Source organism: Lipophrys pholis (genome assembly GCF_963383615.2).
Source record: "Lipophrys pholis genome assembly, chromosome: 20".
Classification (NCBI taxonomy): domain Eukaryota; kingdom Metazoa; phylum Chordata; class Actinopteri; order Blenniiformes; family Blenniidae; genus Lipophrys; species Lipophrys pholis.
This window is the reverse complement of record NC_137648.1, coordinates 25,585,441-25,607,281: the sequence shown is the minus strand read 5'-3', so window position 1 is coordinate 25,607,281 and position 21,841 is coordinate 25,585,441. Positions and strand designations below refer to the sequence as shown.

Genomic DNA, 21,841 nt, shown 5'->3' with positions numbered 1-21,841 from the left:
TAGCAACAGCGATGCAATTTCCTCATTGGCTGGTTGGGTTGGACTTTGGACCAATAGTTAAGGAGTGTCAGGTGTCTCTTTTTTATCTGCCAGTAACTTGCACAGGATCAGCTGTTTTACCTTCGATCGCTCCACCAATCGCACATCAGACGCTCACAAAACAGCTTTTAATATAACTATTAAAGAAAACTGGATTAAAGCTTAGAATCTGCACTTGGCAGCCAAGTTGAAACGGAGTGAGTGTGGCTGCTGCTTCCTGCTACATCATGCTAATTAGCATGCTAATGTGTCCACTGACCTAAAGGGAGTTAACTGACCACAGTGGAGAGCACCCACACACCTACAACAGACACAGATTCAACTGACGAAAACTACAATTTAATTCTCACAATTCAAAATAATGTCCCTTCATCCTTCTTCTTTACCACTCGGTGCACCGCTGCTCTAATACCACTCTCAATAGAACACAATCACTGTAATAGAACCTAACAGACACCCCTGCTCTCCACAGCTGCCTCCAGCTCTCCTGGGGAGACCCTGGGTATGTTCCAGAATAGGGCTGAACGATTAATTGCATTTGCGATAATATTGCGATGTGATAAAATGGGATTTTCTAATCGCAAGGGCTGCGATTTGACTGCTCACGTGACGAACTGCATGTCCTGCGCGTGTCATGCTCCCCACATATACGTCGTGAGCGAGCAGAGCGGAGCAGCAGTATTACTCCTTATGGACATAATCCGAAACGGCAGGTGGAAATAACTCCGACCATAACGGAGTTCATAGCGAAAGATATGATGCTCATTTAATAGGCTGGACATTAAGGACTGTCCGAACGTCCGGGGCTGGTAAAAGCTTTGCTCGGGCAAGTGAATCATCTGCCCACCTTGCCCGAACGGGCTCCTGGTTTTTAGGGACGGATCCGATCTGGGATCGGGTTCCAATATCAATGTAATTCACAGATCGGAAATTTCCGCTCCAACCTGCAGAGGTTCCTGATCCATGATCCAGGTCTGCTTCATGGAACTGAAATGATCCCCAGTGTTTCCCTGCTGCTGCTCTGCTCGCTGGCTGCAAACTGTGGACTGGATTTCCTGAAGGGAGGCGGGTCTCAATGAGACCAGGAGGAATGAGTCAGCAAATCCATTCCACAGTTTGCAGCCAGCGAGCAGGCTAGGGAAGTAGCACTGTGCTATCCAACTTTTCATGGCAACATGTTGCTGTTTGGACGGATTTTACACTCAAAACACCACAAAGCAACACAGCAACGTGGATGTTAGCAAAGCAACACAGCAACGTGGATGTTAGCAAAGCAGCAACGTGGATGTTAGCAAAGCAACACAGTAACGTGGATGTTAGCAATGCAGCAACATGGATGTTAGCAAAGCAATACAGCAATGTGGATGTTAGCAAAGCAACACAGCAACGTGGATGTGTTGGTGGATGTTAGCAAAGCAATGCAGCAACGTGGATGTTAGCAAAGCAACGCAGCAACGTGGATGTTAGCAAAGCAACGCAACAACGTGGATGTTAGCAAAGCAGCAACATGGATGTTAGCAAAGCAAAGCAGCAACGTGGATGTTAGGAAAGCAGCAACGTGGATGTTAACAAAGCAGCAACGTGGATGTTAGCAAAGCAAAGCAGCAACGTGGATGTTAGGAAAGCAACGCAGCAACGTGGATGTTTGCAAAGCAGCAACGTGGATGTTAGCAAAGCAAAGCAGCAACGTGGATGTTGGCAAAGCAGCAACGTGGATGTTAGCAAAGCAACGCAGCAATGTGGATGTTAGTAAAGCAGCTGTCCAGCGTGGCGGCGCTCTGCAGCCAGACGTCAGCATTTTAAAACTCCAGCTCTCCGAGGAGAACGGCGCTGACCGCGGCATCAAAACAATGAACAGCAGCTCCTCCGCTGTAGCAGTCGATTCACACCTCCGTGAAGCTGTGTACTACTCCACGCTAAACTCCCTGAAAGTAGTCCCAATCATTTGTGTTGTTCGAGCTGGAAGCACTGCTGCTGGTGCTGCCTTGCTAAAGAATTTCTCCAGGGATTAATAAAGTCATTCTGAGCTTTTAAAGATAGAACTAGTTCATTATGAGATGATGACGTCACGCAGACCCCCACATTGTCCACATGGAACTAAGATACTTTGATCCTTAATGTCCAGCGCAGCATTAGTATAGTGACCCAGCCTGGTTTAGGGCTTTGATAAGCACAATGGACAAGCGGTTGGCTTGTTGTGGTGAACGCTTACAAGACTGCAAGTCACAGTATTTAGTAAGTTTACTACTGTAATTGAAGTAGAAGATAAATAAACTCTCTCTCATATTAATACATGCTTCATTTGACTTTATCTTAACATAAGCCTCGCCTATAAGAAAGAATAATTCATGTATAATAAATATGATATTGTTTATTATAATACACATTGATTTATTGCTTGTTTGTTGAAAAATACATGAGAAGAGTACTTTGCAAAAATAATCGCATGTTAAATCGCAATATTGAGGGGGAAAATCGCAATTAGATTATTTTCCAACGTTCAGCCCTATTCTAGACCACAGTCCTGGACCGACCCCTCATTTCCACTTCACAGTGGAAATGAGGCATTTTATAGCACCTTTCCACTTCTTGAGCAAGACCCCAAAGCACTTTACACTTTTGATCACCTTTACACACACACACACACACACACACACACACACACACACACACACACACATGCATTGTAGAGCTCAGTCCATCCACTGGGAGCAGTTTGGGCTTCAGTGTCTTGCTCAAGGACACCTCAACATGTGGACAGGGGGACATGGGGAAACAAAGCCGCTCAAGTTTGCTCTATTTTAATAGTTAAACATATTCTGTGGCTCCAGATGGTCTTTCATACATCCGGTTTATGGTTGTTTTTAACTACACTGAATATCTGAGCTGGGTTTAGTCTCTGGACTGGTGGATATCTGAGCTGGGTTTAGTCTATGGACTGGGTTTAGTCTCTGGACTGGTGGATATCTGAGCTGGGTTTAGTCTCTGGACTGGGTTTAGTCTCTGGACTGGTGGATATCTGAGCTGGGTTTAGTCTATGGACTGGGTTTAGTCTCTGGACTGGTGGATATCTGAGCTGGGTTTAGTCTCTGGACTGGTGGATATCTGAGCTGGGTTTAGTCTATGGACTGGGTTTAGTCTCTGGACTGGTGGATATCTGAGCTGGGTTTAGTCTCTGGACTGGGTTCAGTCTCTGGACTGGTGGAGATCTGAGCTGGGTTTAGTCTCTGGACTGGGTTTAGGCTTCATGTTTGTCCCACGTTTGTTGGAGGTTAGTTGAAGCACGTTGGCTTTGTCTTTATTTGTGGCTCCAACCTCGATCATATCACATTTGATAACTAACAAATATAGAGATGTAGTTTTCCAGTAGTAGGAGTAGTTTTCGACTCACACTGTTTGAAGAGAGTTTATTTGCATGTTTGCCATTCCCTGAAGCTCCCGTCATGCTGTGTAAAGTCAATAAAGGACAGCTATCTTCGGTCCAAACGACAGACAGGAAGCAGTCATTTGCTGTTAATTGTCTGTTGTCATGACCAATAAAAGCCGAGTGTCCCTGTTGTGTTCTCCTTGTGTGTCTGAAGCCTCTGCTGGACATCGGCCTCTACATCTTCAAGCTGACCAGTGCCATTGGCGCTCAGGTGAGTTTCTCCTCTCAAAGCTCTGCGGCCGTCCTGGAAGGATTCCTGGAGTGTTTCTGGACCTGTGTCCACCTTCTGTCCTCTAACCAGGGCCCAGCCACCATGATGTCCTACCTACTGATCTCGGGGTTGTTCCTGACCAGGCTGAGGCGGCCGATCGGCAGGATGACGGTCACTGAGCAGCGCTACGAGGGAGAGTACCGCTACGTCAACTCTCGCCTCATCACCAACAGGTGAGCTCAGCAGAAACCCCGACATCCATCTGTCTGCATCTCTGAAGGACACGCTGACCTCTGGTTCCTCTGCAGTGAGGAGATCGCCTTCTACAACGGGAACCAGAGGGAGAAACAGACCATTCACACCACGTTCAAGAGACTGGTGGGTCCCTGGACACCCCGAGAGTTCACCCAGAGGATCTGTCACACTGACCCTTTACATTTTAAATGAATGTTCTCAAAGTGGAATCAGAGTTTTAAACAAGACGTCATTGATTGAGAGGGGTGTTAATACTCTCATTTCTATTCATAAAGGTCGACCATTTGCACAGCTTCATCTTCTTCCGCTTCTCCATGGGCTTTGTGGACAGCATCATTGCCAAGTGTAAGTTACTGTAGTTACTCTGTGGTATGGTGGAGGTGGTATGGAGCTGTAGAGGTGGAGCGGTAGAGGTGGTATGGAGCTGTAGAGGTGGTGTAAAGGTGGAGCTGTAGAGGTGGTATGGAGCTGTAGAGGTGGTGTAAAGGTGGAGCTGTAGAGGTGGTATGGACTTGTTGGGGTGGTATGGAGCTCTAGAGGTGGTGTAAAGGTGGAGCTGTAGAGGTGGTGCGGAGCTCTAGAAGTGGTATGGAGTTGTAGAGGTGGTGTAAAGGTAGAGGTGGAGTGATAAAGTGGTATGGAGCTGTAGAGGTGGTGCGGAGCTGTAGAGGTGGTATGGAGTTGTAGAGGTGGTGTAAAGGTGGAGCTGTAGAGGTGGTATGGAGCTGTAGAGGTGATGTAAAGGTGGAGCTGTCGAGGTGGTGTGGAGGTGGAGCTGTGTGTTTCTGATCAGTCCTTCCTCCACAGACGTAGCCACCGTGGTGGGATACCTGGTGGTGAGCCGGCCGTTTCTTGACCTGTCACACCCTCGACACCTGCAAAGCTCACACTCTGAACTGCTGGAGGTAACACACACACACACACACACACACACACACACACACACACACACACACACACACACACACACACACACACACACACACACACACTCTCTGAACTAGAAACTCAAAGTGTGTGTGTGTGTGTAGGATTACTACCAGAGTGGCAGGATGCTGCTGAGGATGTCTCAGGCTCTGGGCAGGATCGTTCTGGCTGGCAGAGAGATGAGCCGCCTCTCAGGGTGAGTCTGTCCTGCCCCCCCCCCCGGTGATGTCATGACCCCACCTCTCAGGGTGAGTCTGTCCACGACATCCTTTTGAACAAGTTCATTGTTCATTGTGACGTGTGGACAGATACTTTTTTATGAATGACAAGGAGAAAAAAGATTGTTTTGGCTGGTGTGGATGGAGCCACAGGTAAGTGAAGCTGCTCTGCTCTGAGGCTGGTATCAGCTGACCTTTGACCTGCCACTCTGAGGCTGGTATCAGCTGACCTTTGACCTGCCACTCTGAGGCTGGTATCAGCTGACCTTTGACCTGCCGCTCTGAGGCTGGTATCAGCTGACCTTTGACCTTTGCCCGACAGCAGGCCAGGTGTTGTCCAGCAGACCAGCGGGTTCCGTCCTCTGTCACACCATGGGTTGATTAGGTTTGTGTCCACAGATTCACAACGCGGATCACTGAACTGATGAAGGTGCTGAAGGAGCTGAATGCTGGGAAGTATGAGCGAACCATGGTGTCCATGCAGGACAGAGGTGGGTGCAGTGGACAGATGTTCCAGATGTGCTGGCCTCTGGCTTACGCTGTGGTTTGTTACAGCAGAAGCTGACGCAGCTGAGAAGCTGGTGCCAGGAGGCGGTCGGATCATCAACCAGGACAACGTCATCAAGTAAGTCCTCTGAACGTCCCCAGGTGAGGTGACGGCTGTCTCACTGTCTCCCTGTGTCTCTGCAGGTTCCATCACACGCCACTGGCCACGCCCAATGGAGATGTTCTGATCAGAGACCTCACCTTCGAGGTAGAGCACACCTCTTCCATCCTTCACTCGTCCTCTGTGGACAACGTGATACCGAGCAGTGTCTCTCTCTCTCTCGGTGTTACAGGTGAGCTCAGGTACCAACGTGCTGGTGTGTGGTCCTAATGGCTGTGGGAAGAGTTCTCTGTTCAGAGTGCTTGGAGAGGTGAGTCCCAGGTGATGATCCACTGCTCAGTGCCACTGCCTCCCAGGCTTCATGTGTGTTTGTCCCTGCAGCTGTGGCCTCTGTTCGGGGGATCCCTGACCAAACCTGAGAGAGGGAAGCTCTTCTATGTGCCTCAGGTAAAGCTGCTCGCTCACACAGCCTGACCATCAACACATCCACCTTAACTGCAGCAGCAGGCCACGGCCGCTGCATACTACATACTACACACTGAATACTACACTACATACTACACACTGAATACTACACTGCATACTACATACTACACACTGAATACTACACTGCATACTACACACTGAATACTACATACTACACACTGAATACTACACTGCATACTACATTCTACACACTGAATACTGCACTGCATACTACACACTGAATACTACACTGCATACTATATACTACACACTGAATACTACACTGCATACTACATACTACACACTGAATACTACACCGCATACTACATACTACACACTGAATACTACACACTGAATACTACACACTGCATACTACATACTACACACTGAATACTACACACTGAACTCTGAATACTACACACTGCATGCTACACACTGAACACTGCATGCTACACACTGAACACTGCATGCTACACACTGAACACTGCATGCTACACACTGAACACTACATGCTACACACTGAACACTACATGCTACACACTGAACACTACATACTGCACACTGAACACTACATGCTACACACTGAACACTACATACTGCACACTGAACACTACATACTGCACACTGAACACTACATACTGCACACTGAACACTACATACTGCACACTGAACACTCCATACTACACACTGAACGCTACACACTGCACACTGCATGCTACACACTGCATGCTACACACTGCATGCTGCATACTACACACTGCATGCTACACACTGTATACTACATGCTACATACTACATGCTACATACTGCATACTACACACTGTACACTGCATGCTACACACTGCATACTACATACTACACACTGCATACTACACACTGTATACTACATGCTACATACTACATGCTACATACTGCATACTACACACTGTACACTGCATGCTACACACTGCATACTACATACTACACACTACACACTGAATACTAGACACTGTATACTACATTGCATACTACATACTACACACTGCATGCTACACACTGTATACTACATGCTACATACTGCATACTGCATACTACACACTGAACACTACACACTGTACACCGCATGCTACACACTGCACACTACACGCTGCATACTACATAACAAGTGAAAACACAAAGCCATTGTGTTTTGTGTGTGTTTACACTACAGCAGTGCTCTGAGCATTCGAAGCACAGTTTTTTAAAAACAGCTCCCAAGGTGGACGTTTTCAACAACAATCTAACTGGAAACTCTGCTGCTCGTCCTGGTCCAGGTCCAGGTCACGGTGTGGTCCTGGTCCAGGTCACCATGATGGTAGTAACCAGTTGTTCTGCACATGCTCAGTAGAGCCAATCAGAACAAAGTTTCCTCTGTGGTGTCATAACTCCCAGTCCTCATTCTCCTGGACTTGGTGCTTTTATTTTGACAGTCACATTAATAACAATCCATCCATTCATTTGCTCTGTTCCCGGGTGGTGGGGGTGTCAGTCTGAGCACCGTCACCCAGATCACATTGCACCATTAAGAACTTTCCTGCAGGTGGAGAGCCCACAGGAAGGTGGCGCCCGGCGTGGGACATGAACCCTCTACCTTGTGATGGGACATGAACCCTCTACCTTGTAATGGGACATGAACCCTCTACCTTGTGATGGGACATGAACCCTCTACCTTGTGATGGGACATGAACCCTCTACCTTGTGATGTGACATGAACCCTCTACCTTGTAATGGGACATGAACCCTCTACCTTGTGATGGGACATGAACCCTCTACCTTGTAATGGGACATGAACCCTCTACCTTGTGATGGGACATGAACCCTCTACCTTGAGACTGAGAGTCTCATGCTCTGCCAGCTGAGCTGGCCGGGGACCAGTAACAATCCAACTTGTTAGTTTTATTTTGACGGTCACCATAATAACGATCCAACCTGGTCCGTCCAGTGTGTGCGTACGTGCGTGTGCTTTCAGTGCACACACTAACAACAGCACCAACATGGAAACTAAATTGCTTTGAGTTTCTGTGGAAACAAACATGATCTTCATGTGATGGACACAGTGTCCATCGGACCGATCGACTCAGGAAAGGAGGCGGATATTTCAATTTACATAAGAAGCACGTTTCATGTAAATGTGCTCTTGACCAAATCAGTGAGTCAGCAAATTGAATTTCTAGCTCTTGACCTTGAGGTATCCAAAACACTTCATTTCACTGTTATTGGAGGTTTTGGACCCCCTGCTGCTCCCAGTGATGCCTCACCATCAATGATGAGTCTCTTGTCTGGCTTGAAGTCAAATGAAGTCATGTTGATGGGAGATTTAAATGTGAAGCGGTTACAAGCCGTCTCAGATGAGCTCCAGTCCTCTGGACACAGTTTACCATGGAGCACTGAGGTTTCTAACGGGCTGCAGAGCCTCACTCATCACTGCTGGATGGCGGCTCTACCTGTACGCAGACACATTCACTGGCTGGGTTTTATCTATAAGGTGATTCTTGGTTTGACGCCTCCCTACCTTTGTAGTTATGTGATCCAGAAACCCCAGAATAACTACAGTCTGTGATCTAAATACTTCTTTTTACTCACGGTTCCGACTGTCCGTACGGAACTGGGCAAAAAAGCCTTCATGTCTTCTGCTCCATACTCATGGAATGTTTTACAGAACCACCTTAAACTCACTGAGCTGCTCTCACTGGAGAGTTTAGAGCCTTTTACAGTGTTGGAATCAAAAAATTCACCATGTTCTGTTTTAACTATTTATTTTAAACTATTTGATGGTTTTTAGAATCTATCTTTCAGATGCTCCTTGTGTCTGTACATTTATTGTATTTCATGTACTTATCTTTTTGCTATTTAATTGTATTTAAGAACATTCTAGTATTATTGACACTGTAAATGTATTTAATGCATTGCTATCAGGACACTCCTGCAAAAGAGATTGTTAATCTCAAAGTGTTTTCTCCTGAATACATAAAGGCTAAAAGGAAAAATAAATGAAATGTGTTGAGTTGTAAGTTGTTCATGTCAGCGTTTAATTATTGGACCTGGTTCTGTTCAGAGACCCTACATGACTCTGGGAACTCTGAGGGACCAAGTCATTTACCCCGACACTGAAGAAGACCAGAGGAGGAAGGGCATTTCTGACCAGGTACAACACACACACACACACACACACACACACACACACACAGAGACAGACAGACCTCTTGCTGTGTGCAGGTGTTGAAGGAGTACCTGGACAACGTTCAGCTGGGTCACATCCTGGAGAGGGAGGGCAGCTGGGACGTCGTGCAGGACTGGATGGACGTACTGAGTGGAGGAGAGAAGCAGAGGATGGCTGTGAGCACACACAAACACTACACACCACACACAAACACTACACACTACACACAAACAGTACACACCACACACAAACACTACACACCACACACGAACACTACACACCACACACAAACAGTACACACCACACACAAACACTACACACCACACACGAACACTACACACCACACACGAACACTACACACCACACACAAACACTACACACCACACACGAACACTACACACCACACACGAACACTACACACAACACACGAACACTACACACCACACACAAACACTACACACAACACACGAACACTACACACCACACACAAACACTACACACAACACACGAACACTACACACCACACACAAACACTACACACCACACACAAACACTACACACAAACACTACACACTACACACAAACACTACACACTACACACAAACAGTACACACCACACACAAACACTACACACGAACACTACACACCACACACGAACACTACACACCACACACAAACACTACACACCACACACAAACACTACACACCACACACAAACACTACACACCACACACAAACACTACACACCACACACAAACACTACACACCACACACGAACACTACACACCACACACGAACACTACACACCACACACGAACACTCCACACACGAACACTCCACACACGAAGACTACACACCACACACGAACACTACACACCACACACGAACACTACACACCACACACGAGCACTACACACCACACACAAACACTACACACCACACACGAACACTACACACCACACACGAACACTACACACCACACACGAGCACTACACACCACACACAAACACTACACACCACACACGAACACTACACACCACACACAAACACTCCACACCACACACGAACACTCCACACCACACACGAACACTCCACACCACACACGAACACTCCACACCACACACGAACACTCCACACGAACACTCCACACCACACACGAACACTACACACCACACACGAACACTCCACACGAACACTCCACACCACACACGAACACTACACACCACACACGAACACTCCACACCACACACGAACACTCCACACCACACACGAACACTCCACACGAACACTCCACACCACACACGAACACTCCACACCACACACGAACACTCCACACCACACACGAGCACTACACACCACACACGAGCACTACACACCACACACGAGCACTACACACCACACACAAACACCACACACAAACACTACACAGCACACACAAACACTACACACCACACACGAACACTACACACCACACACGAACACTCCACACACGAACACTACACTCCACACACGAACACTACACAGCACACACGAACACTACACAGCACACATGAACACTACACAGCACACACGAGCACTACACACCACACACGAGCACTACACACCACACACGAACACTACACACCACACACGAACACTACACACCACACACGAGCACTACACACCACACACGAACACTACACACCACACACGAACACTACACAGCACACACGAACACTACACAGCACACACAAACACTACACACCACACACGAACACTCCACACACGAACACTCCACACACGAACACTCCACACACGAGCACTACACACGAACACTACACACGAACACTACACACCACACACGAACACTACACACCACACACGAACACTACACACCACACACGAACACTACACAGCACACACGAACACTACACAGCACACACAAACACTACACACCACACACAAACACTACACACCACACACGAACACTCCACACACGAACACTCCACACACGAACACTCCACACACGAGCACTACACACCACACACGAACACTACACACCACACACGAACACTACACACCACACACGAGCACTACACACCACACACTACACACCACACACGAACACTACACACCACACACGAACACTACACACCACACACGAACACTACACACCACACACGAACACTACACACCACACACGAACACTCCACACCACACACGAACACTCCACACGAACACTCCACACCACACACGAACACTACACACCACACACGAACACTCCACACCACACACGAACACTCCACACCACACACAAACACTACACACCACACACGAGCACTACACACCACACACGAACACTACACACCACACACAAACACTCCACACCACACACGAACACTCCACACCACACACGAACACTCCACACCACACACGAACACTCCACACCACACACGAACACTCCACACGAACACTCCACACCACACACGAACACTACACACCACACACGAACACTCCACACCACACACGAACACTCCACACCACACACGAACACTCCACACACGAACACTCCACACGAACACTCCACACCACACACGAACACTCCACACCACACACGAACACTCCACACCACACACGAGCACTACACACCACACACGAGCACTACACACCACACACGAGCACTACACAGCACACACGAGCACTACACAGCACACACGAACACTACACACCACACACGAGCACTACACACCACACACGAACACTACACACCACACACGAGCACTACACACCACACACGAGCACTACACAGCACACACGAGCACTACACAGCACACACGAGCACTACACAGCACACACGAGCACTACACAGCACACACGAGCACTACACACCACACACGAGCACTACACACCACACACGAGCACTACACACCACACACGAACACTACACACCACACACGAGCACTACACACCACACACGACCACTACACACGAACACTACACACACGAACACTCCACACCACACACGAACACTCCACACCACACACGAACACTACACACCACACACGAACACTACACACCACACACGAACACTACACAGCACACACGAGCACTACACACCACACACGAGCACTACACACCACACACGAGCACTACACACCACACACGAGCACTACACACCACACACGAACACTACACACCACACACGAGCACTACACACCACACACGAGCACTACACACCACACACGAGCACTACACACGAACACTACACACACGAACACTACACACCACACACGAACACTACACACCACACACGAACACTACACAGCACACACGAACACTACACAGCACACACAAACACTCCACACCACACACGAACACTCCACACCACACACGAACACTCCACACACGAACACTCCACACCACACACGAACACTCCACACACGAACACTACACTCCACACACGAACACTACACACCACACACGAATACTACACACCACACACAAACACTACACACCACACACAAACACTACACACCACACACAAACACTACACACCACACACGAACACTCCACACCACACACGAACACTCCACACCACACACGAACACTCCACACACGAACACTCCACACACGAACACTCCACACACCACACGAACACTACACACCACACACGAGCACTACACACCACACACGAGCACCACACTACACACCGCACACGAACACTACACAGCACACACAAACACTACACAGCACACACGAACACTACACACCACACAGAAGCACTACACAGCACACACGAACACTACACACCACACACGAGCACTACACACCACACACGAGTACTACACACCACACACGAGCACTACACAGCACACACGAACACTACACACCACACACGAGCACTACACACCACACACAAACACTACAACTGCACACTAACACTCACTCTACACACTGACACTCACACTAACACACATTGCACACTCACAACGCACTCACTACACACACTACACACTGCACACACTCTACACACTCATTACATACTAGACACTCGCACTACACGTTCACTAGACACTCACACTACACACTAACACTCATTTTACACACTCACACTACAACTACACCCTAACACTCACTCTACACGCTCTCACTACACACTAACACTCACTGTACACTCTCACACTACACAGTAACACTCTACACACCACACACTCACACAACACACTAACACTCACTCTACACACTACACGCTCACTCTACACACTCGCACTACAAAAACACACTAACACTCACTCTACACACTCACACTACATACTAACACTCACTCTACACACTACACACTCACTCTACACCGTCACACTACACACTCACACTACACACAGCACACTCACCACACACACACACACTACGCACTCACTACACATTCACACTGCACACACTCACACTACACACTCATTACACACTCACTACACACACTCTACACACTCACACTACACACCAACACTACACACCACACACTCACACTGCACACTAACACTCAATCTACACACTCACTCTACACACCGCACATTACACACTAACACTTACTCTATACACTCACACTACACACTGACACTCACTGTACACTCTCACACTACACGGTAACACGCACTCTACACACCACACACTACACACTAACACTCACTCTACACACTCACACTACACACTAACACTCACTCTACACACTCACACTACACACTAACACTCCACATTACACTCACACTGCACATACTGCACACTCACTACACACTCACACTACGCACTCACTACACATTCACACTACACACTCACACTACACATTGCACACACTCTACACACTCACACTGCACACTCACACTACACACCCATTACCCACTACACGCTCACACTACAAACTACACAATCATTACACTCTCACACTGCACACTCACTACACACTCACACTACAGACTAACACTACACACTCACTCTACACACTGAAGCATGGCGCGTGGAGTGTATGTGGATTGTGGAGTGTATGTGGAGCGGAGAGTGTAAGTGGAGCTTGGAGTGTTAGTGGATTGTGGAGTGTATGTGGCGCGTGGAGTGTGTGACGCGTCAGACGATGACTGAGTGAGTGTGGAGTGTATGTGGAGCGTATATGGAGCGTATGTGGAGTGTGTGACGCGTCAGACGGTGACTGAGTGAGTGTGGGTGTTTGCAGATGGCCAGACTCTTCTACCACAAGCCCCAGTTTGCCATCCTGGACGAGTGCACCAGTGCAGTGAGTGTGGACGTGGAGGATTACATCTACAGTCACTGCAGGACGGTGAGTCTCTTGGAATACTTTGGAATACTGTGGAACAGCTCACCTGAGGATGCTATTGTCCAGCGCTCCACTGAGCTTCACTTACAGTGTAAATCCACAATGTAGTCAGATTACTCTGATTATCACCCAGCTGCTGACAGAACCAGGCCAATGCCTCTGACTGTCTGGATACCAAGTTTCTGTTCAAAGTCATGACCTACTGCTTTTTCCTCTGTCCTGGGCACTGGTCATGTAGGGAAGACTTTTCACTGTACTGTAGGGAAGACTTTTTACTGGTCATGGAGGGAAGACTTTTCACTGTACTGTAGGGAAGACTTTTTACTGGTCATGTAGGGAAGACTTTTCACTGTACTGTAGGGAAGACTTTTTACTGGTCATGTAGGCAAGACTTTTCACTGTACTGTAGGGAAGACATTTTACTGGTCATGTAGGGAAGACTTTTCACTGTACAGTAGGGAAGACTTTTCACTGTACTGTATGGAAGACTTTTCACTGTACAGTAGGGAAGACTTTTTACTGGTCATGTAGGGAAGACTTTTCACTGTACTGTAGGGAAGACTTTTTACTGGTCATGTAGGCAAGACTTTTCACTGTACTGTAGGGAAGACGTTTTACTGGTCATGTAGGGAAGACTTTTCACTGTACAGTAGGGAAGACTTTTTACTGGTCATGTAGGGAAGACTTTTCACTGGTCATGTAAAAGTATTTCTACTGTACTGTAGTGAAGACTTTTCACTCGTCAAGTACGGAAGACATTTTACTGGTCATGCAGGGAAGACTTTTTTACTGGTCATGTAGGGAAGACTTTTCACTGTACTGTAGGGAAGACTTTTTACCGGTCATTTAAGGAAGACTTTCTATTGTACTGTCGGGAAGAATTTCTACTGTACTGTAGGGAAGACTTTTTCCTGGTCATGTAGGGAAGACCTTTCACTGTACTGTCGGGAAGACTTTTTACTGTTCATGTAGGGAAGATTTTTCACTGTACTGTAGGGAAGACATTTTACTGTTCATGTAGGGAAGATTTTTCACTGTACTGTAGGGAAGACAGTCCCCCGGCTATCTCAGTTGGTAGAGCATGTGACTCATAATCTCAGGGTAGAGGGTTCGTGTCCCACGCCGGGCTCCACCTTCCCATGGGCTCACCACCTGCAGGAAGGTTCTTAATCGGTGCGATGTGATCTGGGTGACGGTGCTCAGACTGTCACCCCCGCGACCCGGTAACGGATAAGCGGAAGAAAATGAATGAATGTAGGGAAGACTTTTTACTGGTCATGTAGGGAAGACTTTTCACTGGTCATGTAGGGAAGTCTTTTTACTGGTCATGTAAGGAAGACTTTTTACTGGTCATGTAGGGAAGACTTTTCACTCGTCAAGTACGGAAGACTTTTTTCTCGTCATGTAGGGAAGATTTTTCACTGTACTGTAGGGAAGAGTTTTCACTGTACAGTTGGGAAGACTCTACTGGTCATGTAGGGAAGACTTTCTACTGGTCATGTAGGGAAGACTTTTCACTGGTCATGTAGGGAAGACTTTTCACTGGTCATGTAGGGAAGACTTTTTACTGGTCATGTAAGGAAGACTTTCTACTGTACTGTAGTGAAGACTTTTCACTGTACAGTAGGGAAGAGTTTCTACTGGTCATGTAGGCAAGACTTTTCACTGTACTGTAGGGAAGACGTTTTACTGGTCATGTAAGGAAGACTTTCTACTGTACTGTAGGGAAGACTTTTTACTGGTCATGTAAGGAAGACTTTTCACTGTACTGTAGGGAAGACTTTTTACTGGTCATGTAGGGAAGACTTTTCATTGTACTGTAGGGAAGACTTTTCACTGTACTGTAGGGAAGACTTTTCACTGTATTTTAGGGAAGACTTTCTACTGGTCAGGTAGGGAAGACTTTTCACTGTACTGTATGGAAGACTTTTTTACTGGTCATGTAGGAAAGTATTTCTAATGTACTGTAGGGAAGACTTTTCACTCGTCAAGTACGGAAGACTTTTTACTGGTCATGTCGGGAAGACTTTTCACTGTACTGTAGGGAAGACTTTCTACTGGTCATGTAGGGAGGACTTTTCACTGTACTGTAGGGAAGACATTTTACTGGTCATGTAGGGAAGACTTTTCACTGTACTGTAGGGAAGACTTTTTACTGGTCATGTCGGAAAGACTTTCTACTGTACTGTAGGGAAGACTTTTTACTGGTCATGTAAGGAAGACTTTTCATTGTACTGTAGGGAAGACTTTTTACTGGTCATGTAGGGAAGACTTTTCACTGTACTGTAGGGAAGACTTTTTACTAGTCATGTCGGGAAGACTTTCTACTGTACTGTAGGGAAGCCTTTTTATTGGTCATGTAAGGAAGACTTTTCATTGTACTGTAGAGAAGACTTTTTACTGGTCATGTCGGGAAGACTTTCTACTGTACTGTAGGGAAGACTTTTCACTGTACTGTAGGGAAGACTTTTTACTGGTCATGTAGGGAAGACTTTTCACTGTACTGTAGGGAAGACTTTCTACTGTACTGTAGGGAAGACTTTTTACTGGTCATGTAAGGAAGACTTTTCATTGTACTGTAGGGAAGACTTTTTACTGGTCATGTAAGGAAGACTTTTCATTGTACTGTAAGGAAGACTTTTCATTGTACTGTAGGGAAGACTTTTTACTGGTCATGTAGGGAAGACTTTTCACTGTACTGTAGGGAAGACTTTTTACTGGTCATGTAGGGAAGACTTTTCACTGTACTGTAGGGAAGACTTTTTACTGGTCATGTAGGGAAGACTTTTTACTGTACTGTAGGGAAGACATTTTACTGGTCATGTAGGGAAGACTTTCTACTGTACTGTAGGGAAGACTTTTTACTGTGCTTGGCGGAAGACTTTTTACTGTGCTTGGCGGAAGACTTTTCACTTCAGTGTAGGGAATAGTTTTTCCTGTAGGGAATAGTATTCAGTGTAGGGAATAGTTTTTCCTGTAGGGAATAGTATTCAGTGTAGGGAATAGTTTTTCCTGTAGGGAATAGTATTCAGTGTAGGGAAGGGTTTTCACTGCGGTGCAGCAAAGAGTTTTCAGATGAGTTTCTCTCTAAGCTGTTTTTGTCTTCACAGGTGGGAATCACTTTGTTCACAGTGTCTCATAGAAAATCCCTCTGGAAACACCATGAGGTAAAACCTGACCTGTCTTCTACCTCTACCTCTACCTGTCCTCTACCTCTACCTGGCCTCTACCTGTACTTGTCCTCTCCCTGTTCTCTACCCCTCCTTATCCTCTACATCACTGATTCCCAGAGACTGGGTCGCGACCCACAGGAGGGTCGCACAAGATTTTATTTGGGTCGGAAAAATAAATTTGCAATACCACTTAGTCTTTTAAGACTAAGTGGTATTGCAGTACACATTTGAGCCACATGAGGTGCCATAGCTCTACCACACTCCTGGTTTCCGCCCTAACAGTTGAGTCATTGTGAGCCTGAAGGTAGCAACAAGAAACGCTCACATTCAAGCCGCCGATGACGGCGCAGGAGGAAGGGTTGCCCCGAGACGAGCCTCCGACTAACAAATTAAAGTCAGGGGTGAGGCCATACAAAGAGTATTTTTTGAACTATGGTTTTATTAATAGTTCCAATCCCAACCAAGAACCACGACCCTTGTGTGTCATCTGCAGTGTAAAGGAAAAAAGAGAACCTGTTAACTTATTTATATTATACTTATTTAGAAGCAATTCGAATGTAGGCTGTGTTTTACTGATGGGACAAGATCAAATCAATGATATAGCCTGTTAACTCTGCCTAAAAGCTTTGGTTTAGTGTGATTTATAACGTATTTAATATGTGTATATGTTTTCAAAAATACATCCATGAACAAAATGGCTGGTTTATCTATTCAAGATAAATAATAATATGTAGTGATGTAGTAATGGTGATAAAAATGGTCAGGAATGTTAATTTATGCCCAAATGCCTTCTCTCACAATTTATATGGAGACCTATTGTGATTTGGGTCGCGATGGTTTGTCATTTTCAAAAACCGGGTCACCAGAAAAAAAGTTTGGGAAACACGGCTCTACATGTCATCTACCTGTCCTGTATCCCTCCCTGTCCTCTACATGTCTTCCACCTTTCCTCTACCTGTACTTCCAGTCTGTTTCCATGGATACACTGATCCCACTGGGTCTTACAGAGGAGTTGGTCGTCATGTCCTCCCCTTGTGGGACCTATTGTCTCTTTACAGGTGTACCTGTAGTCTCTTTACAGGTGTACCTGTAGTCTCTTTACAGGCGTACCTGTAGTCTCCTGACAGGTGTACCTGTAGTCTGTTTACAGGCGTACCTGTAGTCTCCTGACAGGCGTACCTGTAGTCTCTTTACAGGCGTACCTGTAGTCTCTTTACAGGCGTACCTGTAGTCTCTTTACAGGCGTACCTGTAGTCTCCTGACAGGTGTACCTGTAGTCTCTTTACAGGTGTACCTGTAGTCTCTTTACAGGCGTACCTGTAGTCTCCTGACAGGTGTACCTGTAGTCTCTTTACAGGCGTACCTGTAGTCTCTTTACAGGCGTACCTGTAGTCTCCTGACAGGTGTACCTGTAGTCTCTTTACAGGTGTACCTGTAGTCTCTTTACAGGCGTACCTGTAGTCTCCTGACAGGTGTACCTGTTGTCTCTTTACAGGCGTACCTGTAGTCTCTTTACAGGCGTACCTGTAGTCTCCTGACAGGTGTACCTGTAGTCTCTTTACAGGCGTACCTGTAGTCTCCTGACAGGTGTACCTGTTGTCTCTTTACAGGTGTACCTGTAGTCTGTTTACAGGCGTACCTGTAGTCTGTTTACAGGTGTACCTGTAGTCTCCTGACAGGTGTACCTGTAGTCTGTTTACAGGTGTACCTGTAGTCTCCTGACAGGTGTACCTGTTGTCTCTTTACAGGTGTACCTCCACATGGACGGCAGAGGAAACTACGAGTTCCAGCCCATCACAGATGAAACCGTCCAGTTTGGATCCTAACGGGCATCAGAGCACTGGAGTCAGACTAGTCCTTTAATGATTTTGCACTGGAGTGGATTAAACACTAATGTCAGCAGCACACCTGGTTTCTAATCACCTGTCGTGCTCAGCCTGTTTATCCAGACTCTTCCAATGATTGATTCTTCACAAATTCTCATGTCATTTTCCAAACAGCTGAGCGAGTGGTAGTGGGGGTTTCTCACTGGGGCTGGACTCCACCCTCAAGCTCCACCTGGTTCCTGGGTGGAGGCTGGAGGGCTGAGGGTGGAGGCCTCGTTCAGCTTGATATGGAGGTTGAATGAGTGAATCCTTCCTGCTCCAGGATGACTGAACGTCTGCTGACAGATGAATGGGTGAACAGTTGATTGGAGTCTGATGGATGAATCGTTCTCAATGTCAGGATCATTTAGTCCCTTTGACCACATTAGAATAGGAACGTCTTCAGGGTCAATAAAACGCTTCTTAATCTGCCATTTCCCTTGTTTTCAATGTGACCGCTTCAGAACAGTCAGGTGATTCAGCTCGTCCTCAGCCACATGGAGAACCACCACATGGAAGTTGGTCTGATCCGGTACGGTACGGTACGGTCCGGTCCAATCCTGTCTGGTCTGGTCAGGTTTGGTTTGGTCTGGTCTGGTCTGGTCCGGTCTGATCCAGTATGGTCCGGTCTGGTCCAGTTTGGTCCTGTCTGGTCTGATCCAGTATGGTCCGGTGTGGTCTGGTCTGGTCAGTCCGGTCCGGTTTGGTCCAGTACGGTCCGGTCTGGTCCGGTGGAATCCTTAACCTGCTGTCAGCAAACCAACTGTTAAATGTCGTTGTTTAAAACATGGTTAGTCATCACGTTAGTTAACGTCGCCGTCAAAGTTAACAGTGGGGTTAACGTCACTGGTTAGTATTCCTGACGTGGCTCCGCCCATGGCTCCGCCCACTTTCAATTCTCCGTTCTTCCTTATTTTGTCTGAAGCATTTCTGGTAACTGACAAATGACATTGTGGTTTTTATTTGGCCGATAAAACTACAGTAAAACAGAACAAACTACGCTGCTACCAGCATGTTAAAGTGAAACCTGAAAACCTGAGAGGACGACATGAAGTACTGTGGTAACTTCACTGTAAGAGTACTGAGGAGTACCAGTATCCACATAGAGGAACTGTAAGAGTACTGAGGAGTACCAGTATCCACATAGAGGAACTGTAAGAGTACTGAGGAGTACCAGTATCCACATAGAGGAACTGTAAGAGTACTGAGGAGTACCAGTATCTACATAGAGGAACCATGCTAGCCACTGTTAACCACCATGCTATCTACCACACTAACCACTGTTAGCCACCATGCTAGCCACCACACTAACCACTGTTAGCCACCATGCTAGCCACCACACTAACCACTGTTAGCCACCATGCTAGCCACCACACTAACCACTGTTAGCCACCATGCTAGCCACCACACTAACCACTGGTAGCCACCATGCTAGCCACCACACTAACCACTGGTAGCCACCATGCTAGCCACCACACTAACCACTGGTAACCACCATGCTATCTACCACGCTAACCACTGTTAGCCACCATGCTAGCCACCACACTAACCACTGGTAGCCACCATGCTAGCCACCACACTAACCACTGGTCGCCACCATGCTAGCCACCACACTAACCACTGTTAGCCACCATGCTAGCCACCACACTAACCACTGGTAACCACCATGCTATCTACCACGCTAACCACTGTTAGCCACCATGCTATCTACCACACTAACCACTGGTCGCCACCATGCTAGCCACCACACTAACCACTGGTAACCACCATGCTATCTACCACGCTAACCACTGTTAGCCACCATGCTATCTACCACACTAACCACTGATCGCCACCATGCTAGCCACCACACTAACCACTGGTCGCCACCATGCTAGCCACCACACTAACCACTGTTAGCCACCATGCTATCTACCACACTAACCACTGGTCGCCACCATGCTAGCCACCACACTAACCACTGGTCGCCACCAACCGTCCCGGAAACCCTCAGCTGTCAGGAAGTGACGTCACACGTTGGTGTGTTGAGAGGAGAGGCTGCCAGTGGGGAATCCAAAATGGCCGACAATATGGCTGCTTCCTTATGATCGCCGCCACATTGTTCCGCCATTTTGTTCTGAATCGCCACCACAGCGCCACTCTCGGTGGGAGGCGCTAGTACATGAAATTTGGCC

At 47.2% G+C, this 21,841-nt stretch overlaps 1 protein-coding gene across 5 annotated transcripts in view; it reads left to right on the top strand.

The window, feature by feature from the left end:
* abcd3a (ATP-binding cassette, sub-family D (ALD), member 3a) overlaps positions 1-20,101 on the top strand; it is a 48,531-nt gene extending 28,430 nt beyond the window's left edge. For 3 of the 5 annotated variants that reach the window (XM_080489398.1, XM_080489395.1, XM_080489396.1), the window contains 16 exons: positions 3,621-3,677; positions 3,768-3,910; positions 3,986-4,055; positions 4,208-4,277; positions 4,740-4,837; positions 4,964-5,055; positions 5,477-5,568; positions 5,633-5,702; positions 5,768-5,831; positions 5,917-5,994; positions 6,066-6,131; positions 9,223-9,312; positions 9,384-9,503; positions 14,528-14,632; positions 17,740-17,796; positions 19,551-20,101. In XM_080489398.1, coding sequence (XP_080345524.1) covers positions 3,621-3,677; positions 3,768-3,910; positions 3,986-4,055; positions 4,208-4,277; positions 4,740-4,837; positions 4,964-5,055; positions 5,477-5,568; positions 5,633-5,702; positions 5,768-5,831; positions 5,917-5,994; positions 6,066-6,131; positions 9,223-9,312; positions 9,384-9,503; positions 14,528-14,632; positions 17,740-17,796; positions 19,551-19,628 — 1,350 coding nt within the window. In that variant the 3' untranslated portion in view covers positions 19,629-20,101. The remainder of the gene's footprint in view (positions 1-3,620; positions 3,678-3,767; positions 3,911-3,985; positions 4,056-4,207; positions 4,278-4,739; positions 4,838-4,963; positions 5,056-5,476; positions 5,569-5,632; positions 5,703-5,767; positions 5,832-5,916; positions 5,995-6,065; positions 6,132-9,222; positions 9,313-9,383; positions 9,504-14,527; positions 14,633-17,739; positions 17,797-19,550) is intronic. The other 2 variants (XM_080489399.1, XM_080489397.1) reach the window with 1 other exon arrangement.
* Positions 20,102-21,841: the final 1,740 nt, after the last annotated feature.